At 39.9% G+C, this 13,980-nt stretch overlaps 1 protein-coding gene across 1 annotated transcript; it reads left to right on the top strand.

Annotated features, from left to right (window-relative positions):
* The first annotated feature begins 555 nt into the window (after window positions 1-555).
* ppp2r2ab (protein phosphatase 2, regulatory subunit B, alpha b) lies at window positions 556-13,959 on the top strand. Its single transcript, XM_069677206.1, has 10 exons — window positions 556-861; window positions 2,801-2,869; window positions 6,332-6,429; window positions 6,756-6,921; window positions 8,231-8,343; window positions 8,590-8,767; window positions 8,904-9,068; window positions 10,568-10,737; window positions 12,066-12,157; window positions 12,291-13,959. Exons 1-10 carry the CDS (start codon window positions 855-857, stop codon window positions 12,568-12,570), a joined length of 1,338 nt encoding a protein of 445 aa, XP_069533307.1. The 5' UTR covers window positions 556-854; the 3' UTR covers window positions 12,571-13,959.
* Window positions 13,960-13,980: the final 21 nt, after the last annotated feature.

Raw genomic sequence — 13,980 nt, 5'->3', positions numbered from 1 at the left:
CCTATATACACATCAGATTGTTATGGTGTATACAGCAGGTTTGTAGTAGAGTGCATGGAACTGCTAAGCAAACTGTAATATGTGTATATGGATAAATAGTTACAATATTTAATTGTGGTTTATGGATATTGGTGGAGAGAGTAGCCCATGTGCAGTATATACAGTCTGTTTAGACCTGACATACTTATATCCTTTGAGAAAGCTTTCACACTAAAATAATATGACCACATCTCTCCAGAGCACAATTGAATTGGAGAGGGTCGTTGATATAGTGTAGTCATAGTTGCAACATCTGCAACTGAAAATACCTAAATAGTACTCATTCTTGAGCGCTTTTACACACAATAATTATATATAGTTCAATAAAGTTTCTATCATGCAAATGTGTTACTACTTGTAAAACCAAATAGGCTACTGCAATAATATCTCCAATCGTACTGGGCACTCTTAATCTAGGTGCACGCGCATGGCTGTGCATCTGCCATTCCGTGTGCCCATTATAAATGTATTATTATGCGCACGCATTATAAAAACCCTTTGGTTCCGTTTGGTTCACGTGCGGAAAGAGACAAGAGAGGGGTGGGGAAGAAGTGACTTGTGGGATGCGGCAGGAGAGATAGAGGGGGAGAGTGACTGACACACAGAGTGATACAACAGCGAGAGGAGCGGGAAAGGAAAGGAGGAAAGCAATAAAATAACCGGTGTTACGGTTGATTTAGCGCCTGACATTCAGGTTTGCGCAGACAGACAGCGGGGATTAAGCGGAAGGAAAAGTTCAGATCCCACGAAGCAGCGCGTGGGAGTGGGAAGCAGGATCGTGACTGACTGAGGCAAGCTCCACTGTCTGTCTCGTCATGGCAGGTAATTCAATTTAACCATTGCACACTTAAACAACACAAACAGACCGGCTTTTAAACTACGCGACTCTACCCCAACAAGCTCTCTGTCCTAAATATTGCAGTTTTGCGTTAACACAGCCCTGAGTGTCAGTTTAGCTAACGATAGCTAGCTAACAAAACTTAGCTATTGCTAACGTTAGCTAGCCAGCAAACTCTAGTGTCATCGCCCATCTGGCCTGTTTGTCGGCTAAAGCTAGCTAGCCAGCTGCGGCTAGCAAACGAAAGCTGTTTACCATTATCACCGGCCCCGGTCCAGTATGCAAGCTAACGCTGCATACCGTGTTAGCCAAACATAGCTATCCGCGACAGTATCCTAAAGCCAACTTGTCGTAGCTGTAGCGGCTGCGTATTACACTTGTGCACGGGACTCATAAACTACTAATTTAAAATATTTGATCTGTGGTTCATAGAAAGCAGATGGCAAGGGGTGATACAAGCGGTTTCCGCTTCAATGCACATATTTCTCAAACATGCCATGACTGGCTTGACAAGCCAGGCTAGCTAACGCTAGCTCAAACTTTGACATTGCCCACATGCAGGCTAGTACTTCAGGCCTGCTGCAGACTAAACAAGCTGTCAAATAGCTTGTTCTTTGCATTTTCTGACTAAAAGGTGTAAAAAGTCCAGTGAGGAAGTGTTGGGGTCCACAATACACGACTGTAAAATCCCATCCCTTCAATAAGACCCAGATAGTCAATGAATTGTTTAGCCTAACGTAGCATTTCTCATTTCATTCATCGGCTGAAACTTGTGCAGTAAATGTAGAAATACGAATAATGGTATGCGACTTAAGTTCGCTGAAGCCGAATGAGGTTGATAGCTATTTTACTAATTTAGCAAATATAGGTCACTAATAACATTTAATACGTGCATTTAGTCTATTTGGGCGGGGAAAAAACACTCGTCTTTGGGCAGAGGCATTGCACATCCTCTCAACTAAGATTATTTTGACATTAACAACAATTGACTGGTCTGTGCATTTACTTCTCCAAATAAAGCATGTAATCCATGGGAGTGCTACATTTTGATATGGCCAACACCAACCAAGCCGGTCCTGGCTTTTTTGTTTAAAACCATGATTCATTTCAGAATCCTGTGTGTATGATGAAGCCTGGGTGACTCATAACTGTCCTTGATTATTCTGCAGAGCTGTTCCACTAGGTGTTGGACATTGTTATCGACAAATCAGACCAGTTTTTCTTGTATAATAACAGAGATGGTCACGTGTAAAAATATGCGGACTTCATCGAGCTCTGTTGAGCAATGAGCTAAGTTGATTGAGAACCTGTTGAGACGGGTGATGGAGGTCATAATCGACTGAGGCAGCATGTTATTTCTTGTTGATGTATTTTTAACATAGGCGCCTGGCATGAGAGCATCTCCTGCTGATATAACAGTTGCCCAGGCTTAAAAATAAAAGATGTTTCTAGACTGAATTCACCTACTGTCACTGTGACCAGGTGTTAAGTATTTATAAACATGATTTCATGTTCTTTTCTCTCAAAGTGAGAAAACCCAAGCACAACAAATGCAATTTTTTTTTTTAACTTTGTGGATGCATTTACACAGTGATTGATTGAAGATGTTTTTCATCCAAGTGGCCTGTGTCAAAAAGATATGATCTCTACAAACCTGTTAATTATAAAAAATTGGTTGAATAAATACTTTGGATTTAGATTCAGGAGAAAATGCAAGATCTTGTATGATATCTAATTTTTCTTTTTTTGCCTAGACTTGTAGATGTTGTGAGAGGATATGTGCACATGTATGACCACATACATTTTTTGCAACAGGTCTGCATATGCGGAAGAAAAAACTCTCCTTATTGAGAGGTTGCACCTCAGATCTTCTTCCTTGTGTGAGCAAGTAGAGTACAATTTTTTATTTTTCAATCTCTGCAGGACCTGGAGGTGACATGCAGTGGTGCTTCTCTCAGGTGAAAGGAGCCATCGATGACGACGTAGCTGAAGGTATGAGCCCTGCCAAAAACTATTAATAACAAAAGCAAAGATGGGGAAATTAAGAAAATATTACAGGGACACAGAAGCTTGGAGTGAGTAAGCAGAAAGCAGCTCAACTTCTTCCTTATTTGTTCCATTTCCACCTGCTAGACGATTAAGCTTTGTCATGGTGTGATACCATGCATTTTCTGCAGCCAGACAGTATCATCATTGGAACTAATCCTATGATCCTACCCTATGTCAAGTGGCTGTCTTACCATGTATGGTAATTATGTAGATTAGAGTTGAGAGAAAGCACACTTTTACAAATGTCAGTATGATACATTTTCAGAAATTTGGTAGCTCCCATGTGACACGCTTCTGTTTCTGAATCCATAGCTGTATTGAAGATCTGTGTTATTTTGTGCGTATTTTACACTTCTTCTGTTGCTGCCTCACATTAAACTTTTTATTGGCAGGCCTTTGGAATGCTTTTACTGCTACAGGAAGTATTTGATACTGAGGTTGGTTACTGACCACTAAGTCCATGTTTAGATCAATTTCAAACCCAACAGCAAAATAGGCTCTAAAGCTTCATCGGCCACAGTGAGCTTGGTAGATGAAGAGCTGCAGATGACAGGCACCTCTAGTGCTGTGCATGCATCATTGACTCAGGTATTGGTTGCTCATGGTGCAGAGCAGGTGTCTCAACTATTGGGACATTCTGCAACTGAGCCTTTAGCAGGCCCAATGTCTGTTAATGGACAGAATTTGAGAATGATTACTTGTCAGACTGCAGAGTAATTTATGCTTCCAAGAGACATGATTTTTGGAATGTCATCGTAGCAGCAGTAATTTCCCCCTCTGGCTCAGTGCAAGGTAAACGGTGGCACAGTACTGAACATTGTAAGGTATTTTAACCTGAACGTGTACTTGCACATATATCAGACTGGCCAGTAGTCACTGGATATTATTAAGCTCCAATGTGTCCAATGTGGGTTGTAATAATAAACTTTAGTAGAAACTGCTTTGGAGAGTTTATCATTAATGTAGGTATGGTGGACAAAATAGTAAAAACACCTTCCAGTTTAATGCTATGCAGTTCAACTGCACCATAAACTACATGCTCATAAAGTTGAATCAACACCTTTACTCATAGTGTTTCCCAATCATAGACATAATTTGTCTGGGCTGGCCAGGTATGTAAACATCCGCCAAAGTATATTTAATGACCTTATTTCTACATATGTTTTTTTATATATATATATATATATATATATATATTTATTGCTTTAAACACTGGTATACAATAGGATAATCACCCCACGCTCTACTGAGAAAACTCTGCAGAGAACAGAGAGAGAGCGAGAGATGCTCTCTTGTACGATGTCTCTCTGGTTAATGCACTAAATGTGGGCTGACCTGCAGTTTCCTGTTTAATGTAGGTGTACCTATGCCTTTGTTTATAAAAGCCTTTATGATGTCATTCAGTATTTTTACCGTGTTAGTTGTTGATCTTTTTGATACTCAATGTCATTAACAAGCCTCCTCCACGCCATTCACCTGTTTTACACTTGGTCTGAAAATGCGATCAAGGTGGCTGTGTGGGTGACAGTTACACTGTCATTCTGTGGGACGCTGACTCATACTTTATTCCCCTTTAAGAGAATATTAAGAATGTTGAAAATCTCTTTACTGTAATTTAGTAGGTGTTTCAGTGAGCCAGCGAGATATTGTAGCTCATTTATTTTTGTCCCCAAAAAATCCTTTTCGTTCCCAGTGCTGTGTGTGTGTAGTCTCTCTTTAGATAACACACTTGCAGGGCCATGTAGCTCAAATCTAAAGACTGGCAACATCCTTTACTGTAAGGCAGTAATGGTATCAGTTTATGTAATCCTTTAGCAGTCTGGCATGGGTTAGCCTTATAACACATTTCTGCAATAACAATAATAATTTTAGCAACTTCACCAAGTTTAATTATGGTGCATATTTGTGCAATTTATGTAAAACGGTAGTTGGGGTAAAGGGGGTAACACCAGCAACCTTATTAAACACATAAAAGTTCAACAGTGTATAAATCTGAAGCAGAGCAGCCTGTTTGACTGCTTTAGCAAAGCGGCTACTGCTGTTGCTAGCGTTACTGCCAGTATGTCCTCAGTGCTGTTCCGAGCGCCGAAGGCTCCAATGGCAATGCTGCAGATGGGATTAGTCAAACTAAAAATGCATTCAAAATGCATGGTCCTTATAATTAAGCCTGTAGTTATTCAGTCACTGTTGTTAGCTAGCATCGATTAGCACTTCTATGTTATGCTACAATTTAATCCAAAGACAGCGTCAGTCAAGCAGCAAACCCAGCTTAATCTGCAGTAGGAAACATTAGTAGAAGTCAGACACCCAGAGTTAAACTCATTCTCCATCGCTAAACGAGGGAAAAGAACAAACTGCAGAATGTCACAGAGCTGTCACCAAGATTATTGTAAAAGACTTGCTGTACTTCACTACAGTGGAGTCCAGTTGGTTTAGGTACGTTTGTAACTGATAGCTCGCCTAAGTGTGAATTTTGAGTTGCCATGACAGCCAGAAAACTATTTTTGTATTGCTTATGATTGTTACTGTTGCTGCATTTACTGTTAATGCTAACTGTTGGTACTGTAGGAAGATGACCACAGCCCTTAACCTCAGTTACAACCCCATGCCAGAGGCACATTATCAGACAACATAATAAAGACATGTCTTTATTTTTTGCACTAAATAATGGAGAATAGAACCGATAAGAGTATCAATAAATAACAGTATCGGTATCGATAAAATCCTAATGATACCCATCCCTAGATATTAGATATTATTACTAGTGACGAAGTGATAGCTGTTTTTTCATTATTTTACACGTTAATGGCTAAAATATAAATATTAAATTGATGGGTGAAAAAATGATATGATAGCAGATTTATAGAAGAGCAGTTTTAAGTATGTCCTCTAAGTAAGCCTTGCTTTTACTACTATTGTATTACCCCCTACATTGGGCCTCAGGGAGCACGGTGTTCACAAAGACCTCCTACTACAACCTTTTACATCATTGTCTTTCTGCCCCAGTGGGCAACAAAGGGTTAACTAAGTGTGTAAGTGTGTGTGAGACGGATTTGGTTTATGTAGCAACATACTGCTTCTGGGTGAAGCTATAACGCTGTCTGAGCGAGCGAGGAGGGAAAAACTAGGTTACTGATCATTTTTCATCTGCTCTACATGCTCTGACATCCTTCTGCATCTCTGGCCTACACGCTCGCTTGTCCCTCTAGTTTACTCTGATCCCTGTACTGATAGTTCCAGGGTTAGATGGGATGGACTGAGTTGCCCCTTGTTCTCTTGAATATTGGAGACTAGTCTTTTTTTAATTTTTTTTTATCTCTGTTCACCTTAATTAAAAAAATAAATTAATGTTTGATGCAAGTCTAAATGTCTGTTATATGTATATTTTTGGTTTCTTTTTTGCAGCGGACATCATTTCCACAGTTGAGTTTAACCACACAGGAGAGCTGCTAGCCACAGGAGACAAGGGTGGACGTGTTGTCATTTTCCAGCAGGAAATAGAGGTACTGCTGCAAATAAATCTTCTGTTAAGTTATGATCCAAGACATTATCTATTTTAGACAAAGTCCCCCCATGAATATCATCAGTTATACTTAAAGTTTAAAAACATGATTATTTTATTCTGTAAACTATCAAGGCAAAAAATACTACTACATCCATGGCAGTGTTGTTCCTTGTTAAGTTAGCTGTTGCTTGTTATTTAAAAGATGGATATGTCTTTTTGGAATGAAACTTCTCATATATACGACATAAATGATAATCATTGGCTTGTTCTGTTGTAATGTGCTGTTGCTCTTTTTGTCTTTGTCTGATTTATGACTCACAACAGAATAAGAGTCAGCCTCAGTTCCGGAGCGAATACAATGTTTACAGCACTTTCCAGAGCCATGAGCCCGAGTTTGACTACTTGAAGAGTTTGGAAATAGAAGAGAAGATCAATAAGATTCGCTGGCTTCCTCAGAAGAATGCTGCCCAGTTCTTGTTGTCAACTAATGGTAATTTAGTCATTTTCTTTGCTTGCATAGCCAGATATTTGTTAACAACTATCTGTGGTTACTTTGACTTTAAATATGTGACATCAAACTGGTTTTTACAGACAAAAGTAATTATACACTTTAGTGGTACATGTACATGTACAAGAACAGCAATTAATATTTCAGAAAATGTAAAGCATAATGTAGAAGTTTACAGGTTTCTGTTCTGCACATAAAATAAACAGTACTAGGGCTGTCACTTTTTAATTGAAACTTGATGTATCGTTCGAACCTGGTGAAATATTAATAGTTCGAACTGTAATGATGTGATTGAATTCAAAGTTGAAGCACAGCAGATAACGCTTGCCCACTAAAAAATTAGTTATCTGCTTTCCAGAGTCCCAGAATGCTATGACGTTTAAACACTGATAATGCGCTGCCTGCTACAAACCATGGAAGAAACTAACGAGCCAAGCCGTTAACCTTTCCTGCCTCAGCGCCCCGACTGTAGTCAGAAAGCACAGGGAGGATTAATGTCCTTCTGCTCCAGGGCCAAAGCTGTAGCTAGCTTCGGGGCTAACTCCCGTCAATTTAATACACCCGTAGCATGCCTACTCTGTACATTAGTTCTGTTGTTTATACAGCTACTGATCACTCTTTTCTCTTCTCTTCCGCTGCTTCGGTCCCGGAAACTTCACGTAACTGGTGCACACAAACTTCGGTTCTCTCTCACTCGCTCTACCACCTCACTCTCATGCACTTAGCTCTTTCCAAAACAGAGCTACGCTTGTAGTATTAAGACCGTGGTACAAAACTGATCTCATCACCAGTGCACCTCAGAAGCGCTCTATGTACCTCTACGTACCCAAAATGTGGTGAACCACTATGTACCCAATCCCCCCTTGTGTTCGATATAATTCGAAAACATCCATATCACGTTGAATCCATTGGAAAGTAATCAGTACTGGTTCTGTGTGTAACAGTGACTTATGGATGGATTAGCTTAATGAAATCCTAAGCTGAAGACCTCTTTAAATGTTTTTAGATATTTTTTCTGATAATGCTTCTAGGTACTAATAAAAAAACTAAAGCTCTTCGACAGTCGTGCATAAAAAAGCAACTATTTGGGCGAGAGCAGAGCCTATGATTTTACATCTTGAAATAATATTTTACCTGAACTGTCACTTTTTTTTTTTTTTTTTTTTTAAACCTCTGAAATGTTAACAATCTTTGAGCAACACATCCAAGTTGTTTAACTCCTTTCCTGTATGCTGTTGTCCTGATGTGTGAGTTGGTGCTGTTATATACATTTAAATTTTATTTTTGACAGATAAGACAATCAAGCTGTGGAAAATTAGTGAACGAGACAAGAGACCAGAAGGCTATAATCTTAAAGAAGAGGATGGACGCTACAAAGATCCAAACACTATCACGGCACTGCGGGTTAGTCTTTCAGTCAAACATGGGATTATTCAACTTTTTTACTTGCATGTTGGAACAATTGAGTCAATGAGATTTTGGTTTTTAATAAATGTATTTTACTTAAATATAAATCACCCCTCCCTGGGTTCCTTTTTTTTTTTTTTTTATGAATAGCTTCGTGTCAAGAAATGTGCAATGTGTAGTTCTTAAATTGAAAATTCTTTTCTGCCTGGAGTCCATATTTTGTCCTGTTTGATGTTATTTCAGGTACCAGTTTTAATACCCATGGACCTCATGGTGGAAGCCAGTCCACGGAGGGTGTTTGCCAATGCTCACACCTACCATATCAACTCTATCTCAGTCAACAGTGACAATGAGACCTACCTGTCTGCAGACGATCTCCGCATCAACCTCTGGCACCTCGAGATCACTGACCGCAGCTTCAGTATCCTTATCTTTCTACTTTGGATGATTCTATTTTCAAATAAGTGTTTCACAAAGTCAGATTGATGAGCACATAAACCATGTAATTTTCCTAATCCCCCAAAAAGTTTCTTTTGCTTAACCCCTTTGCTCTTCAGATATTGTTGACATTAAACCTGCCAACATGGAGGAGCTAACGGAGGTGATCACAGCAGCAGAGTTCCATCCCCATCAGTGTAACACTTTTGTGTACAGCAGCAGCAAAGGAACCATCCGTCTCTGTGACATGAGGGCTTCAGCGCTGTGTGACAAGCACTCCAAATGTGAGTACCTACTTGCCTCGCATTTAATTAGAGTTCCTCCACCTTGTGAGCTAATTTTAACTACTGAAATCATTAAGCAATGACCCCCCCCCCCCCCCATTCTCACTGAACTATACTTGTCTCCAAATGTAACTTATAAGTGTAGAAAGGGGTTTCGGCTGAACAGACAGACTCTGGCACCCTGTTTGTGATGTACCGTAAAATCTGGAATATAAGTTGCATCGGAATATAAGACGCAGTCTGTTTTTGGGGGTATCCCCGAGGGAAAAAGGGTTTTCTAAAGCCAATTATTAATAAAAACATGTATACAAGTTATTTCAACACTATTTCAATTTATTTTCATTTAAAACATCAAAACACACACAAATTACAGCCTACCATCTGTTTTTTTGCAATGTCGAGTTTACAATCCTGCTAGCTACCGGTGCTGAGGCTAGCAGTAGCTGGCAGCCTACGGTAACGCAGCATCTCATGTGTAATCTGCCTCTCTTATATCTGGTATACATAAAAAAAAAAAAAGACTAGAGAGGTGAAGTCAGACATGCTTGTTGTGCCATCTCTCTGCTTGTTTCTCTTACACCCTTGTGGCATTTAAATCATGTTTAATTGGTTTTAAGAGGCCCAAAGTGTGCCAAGAAAATATCCGCCACATCAATACACCACCACCAGCCTGATTCATTGATACGAGGCAGGATGAATTTGTACTTCTGCTAAATCATCAATTTACCATCTGAATGCTGCAGCAGAAATCGAGATTCAGAAGACCAATCCTCCGTTGTCCCATTTTAGATTGCTTATGCCAAGTGTTGCATCAGTTTCTCATTCTTAGCTGACTGTATGGCCTTCTGCTTCAAGGTTCGACTATTTGTGCATGTCTAAGGTATGCTTAAGGGGCGGCTGTGGCTCAGTGGTAGAGTCGGTCGTCTTTCAGTCGGAAGGTTGGAGGTTCAAGTGTCGAAGTGTCCTTGGGCAAGACACTGAACCCCAAATTGCTCCCGGTGGCAAAGCCAACAGGTATAAATGTGATAACTGATTGACAGTTGGGCACTTTACATAGCAGCCTCTGCCATCAGTGTGTGTGTGTGTGTGTGTGTGTGTGTGTGTGTGTGTGTGATATGTGTGTGTGTGTGTGTGTGATATGTGTGTGTGTGATATGTGGTGTAAAAGCAGGTTTGAGTGGTCTCAAAGACCAGAAAAGCACTATATAAGTACAGTCCATTTACCATTTACTTGTTCGGGAATATTGTCCGTAAATCTTGGAAATGGTTGTGCGCGGAAATCCCAGCAGATCGTCAGTATCTGAAATTTCCAAACCACTCTGTGGTACAAACAACAATTATATATTCAAAGTCACTTTAATTGTCTTTTCCTACAGCTGGTTTGACCTCAAGCAGTTTGTCTTGACCATGTCAACATATCTGAATGCATTAGCTTGCTCCCTTGTGATTGATGACTTCATCTTACTTATGTTGTTTAATCCATCTCCCTTTATTTTCCAGTGTTTGAGGAGCCTGAAGATCCCAGTAATCGCTCTTTCTTCTCGGAGATCATATCATCAATCTCAGATGTTAAGTTCAGCCACAATGGACGCTACATGATGACCAGGGACTACTTGTCTGTGAAAATTTGGGATCTTAACATGGAGAATAGACCAGTGGAGACCTACCAGGTGAGACTGTAAAACAATTACACCAGAGGACCTGTAGTATAAACCCCACAATGAGTAAGCAGAAATATAGTCCAAAATGTTACTTTTAGGTTCTTGTCTGTGCTTTAAGTCTTTTAGTAGTGTTGTTATCACCTAAGAAATATGGGATTTTCAATGTGACCTAAACCCAAAAAGCTTGGGGGCTAAACATTTTCTTTAGGGGAAAGAATTTGCCTTGTTTGACCAATTTTATGAATAGTTTTTAAGTGTTCAAAAGTCAGATCTCGAAGTCTAAACAAAATTTAGGGAAAAGAAAAATGTAGTATTTTGTCCAGACCTCTTTGTATCCTATCATGTATTAATAAGCTAGACCCAATATATTAACATTTGCCTTTTGCTCTTTGTTCAAATATACATTCAGTGGTCAGTGTGCATTAATTCCAAATTGGGTTACTGATATAAACTCAAATGTAAGGAAAAAAATGAAAGAAAATCTATTTTTAAAGTGGGTGGCCACACCTTTTTTTGTATCATTCTTTTGTAATTCTGTGTAGTCGCCACCAGGAGGCACCCTTAATATTTGGATGTATTGTATGTCTGTATGTCTTCATCTCTCTATAGCAGGGGTCTCAAACTCAATCAGAGACACAAAATATATTTATAGCAAGAAAATCTTAAATATTGTTTTTTATCGTCAAGCAAAATAAGCCATTTTCAATGTGATCAATCTGGTGAAATTGTGCAAATATTTGAACCATAAGCAGAATATCTTGTGATTACAGGAAAAGGTGCAATAACAAAACGCATATTTAAGTGCACTCTGCTCTCATGCCCATTCGCCCAAGCCAGATGCTTGGCATCTTTTCTTGGCTGCAATTTCATTCATGTTTGGGGTTACGTTCTGAGCTGTGGACACTCTCAGGATGGAGTGAGGGTGTGCATCAGTCTCTTACACAGGTATTGTTCTTCCAAACATGCAGCGCATTCCTGCAGCTTGTAGGCGAAGTTCTGTCGGCTCCATTTGGATGTTAACAGGTGCTCTTTCCACGTCAACTACAAACGGATTACGGAGCAGTTCAAATTTACCAGTTATGATGGACATATGATATTATCTCGCGGGCCAGATTTAATTGTAAGGGCCTTGAGTTTGAGACACCTGCTCTATAGAGAGAAGCTTGTTCTCCTGTGATAAGCTGCTCGATTATACAATTGGGCACATCAATGGCTTATGTGTAGCTTTAAGTCTTATCTAATTAGTAAATCCAAATCTACAGTGGTAATTAAGGTCTGTCAAAGTGGATGTGGGAGTCTTAATGTAGCCCCTTCAAACCTGTCTCTAATCTCTTCAGGTGCATGAGTACCTGAGAAGCAAGCTGTGCTCGCTCTACGAGAACGACTGCATCTTTGACAAGTTTGAATGCTGCTGGAATGGCAATGACAGGCGAGTACATTAGGGAGATAAAATGACACCTTATGAAAATATTTTACAGTGCCACTGTCTCTATTAATGCCTACCTTGTCCCAAGATTATATGTTTTAAAAGCCTGCGCACCTTTTTCATATCGCTTCCTCAGTGTGGTGATGACCGGCTCATACAACAACTTCTTCCGGATGTTCGACCGTGGCCAGAGGCGGGATGTAACTCTGGAGGCGTCCCGTGAGAATAGCAAGCCCATGCAGGTCCTAAAACCCCGCAAAGTGTGTGCAGGAGGCAAGCGCAAGAAGGATGAAATCAGCGTGGACAGTTTGGACTTCAACAAGAAGATCCTTCACACGGCCTGGCATCCCCAGGACAACATCATCGCCGTGGCCACGACCAACAACCTCTACATATTCCAGGATAAAGTGAACTAAGTGCGGGGTGGGCTTATGTGAAATCTGGCACGGGTGATGTCATGTGTACCACCTGCAGCCTTGCAGCCTCATCCAGGGTGATCTGTGGTAACCACGACAACCAGCATCCCTGTCCGTTGCTACTGGGTGACCAGACTTTGCCACTTTGTTCTAGATGTGGACAGAGGAAGCCTCACTCTTGCCCATCATCAGCCTGTCTGTGGCAGAGAAACACCCGCCTTGTTGTTTAAGTGATGTTGTGCCAATTTATTTCCCCCCACTTTTTTGTTTGGTTTCATTTTATTTTGTTTTTGCAAGGCCACCTGCCCTTTTCTTCTCCTGGGGTAACATGGGTAAATCAGTTTAATTTCCTTAAAATTATGAATACAGACACACTTATTTTTATAACTTTCCCCCCAATGGCTCTGTGGTAGAAAACGAAAAACACTTGTTTAGTATGTCCCCTTATTTCCTGTGCCATTCTAGTGTTTATTTTTCTAAGAAAAACATTTTTTTGTGTGTACACCTTTTATTAATTCATCTGTCATACTGTCATAGTATTCTTTTGGTCTCTTTACATGTCTCCCCTCTTTAATTAAATCATGCAGAGTCAACAGTCACAAATGTATGCTCACAGTTTTCTTTACACACTCACTGCTCATACTGGACAGCAAACTTGCCTCCAGGAGTCTGAGAATTAGAGTGTTATTTCACAGATTGAAAGCCCGGCCCACTGAGGAGTTACCTGACTCTGAGCCGCTGTGCCTCAGGCTCTGGGTGGTCAAAAAGGTCCAGACTCCCGATGAGATATCTTTTTTTTGATTGGCTCTGTTTTGACATCTTTTGTGCACTGGTTCCTCTTTCTCCTTTTCTTTGTGTTCAACAATAGTCAGGTATAAGAGATAGCCTATTCAAAGATAATTATTATGATTGTCATATTTATATTAAAAAAAAGTTAAAATGTCACCAGATTCGTTCCGTCCTATTTTATGAAATCATGCTGGACCTTACACATAACTTTTTTTTGAGTCATCTTAAGTATTGTCTTCCCATGGTGTACCACAGCTCTGAAGCAAGCACTTCACAACAGGGAAAAACCTTTGATTTGACACTGGACTCTCGTATTGCACCAACTAAAGTACTTGGATGTGTTGAAAGACTGCAGTTTAAAAGAATAACATTATTTGAGGCATTAAGTCGCTTAAAAGTGTGTTGAAACTACTGCAGACATTATTAATGCTACTGTATGTGATGGTACAATAAGCTGCACAAGAATTTGCAGCAGTTGATGTTTCCACACCGTATTTAAAATGTGGTCCGTTAAGACTCTATTGATGCCTCTAGTAATGTATAACTACAATTTTAATCTATGACAGTGAAGATAATAAAGGAACTACTTTTTGCATCCTTGTTATTGAGTGTTCGTTGATG

Source organism: Semicossyphus pulcher, unplaced genomic scaffold (assembly GCF_022749685.1).
Source record: "Semicossyphus pulcher isolate SPU_LCO1_2020_fin unplaced genomic scaffold, fSemPul1.0.p SCAF_28, whole genome shotgun sequence".
In the NCBI taxonomy this organism is placed as follows: domain Eukaryota; kingdom Metazoa; phylum Chordata; class Actinopteri; order Labriformes; family Labridae; genus Semicossyphus; species Semicossyphus pulcher.
The sequence above is the reverse complement of the archived record's forward strand: the minus strand, read 5'-3'. Positions and strand labels throughout refer to the sequence as shown.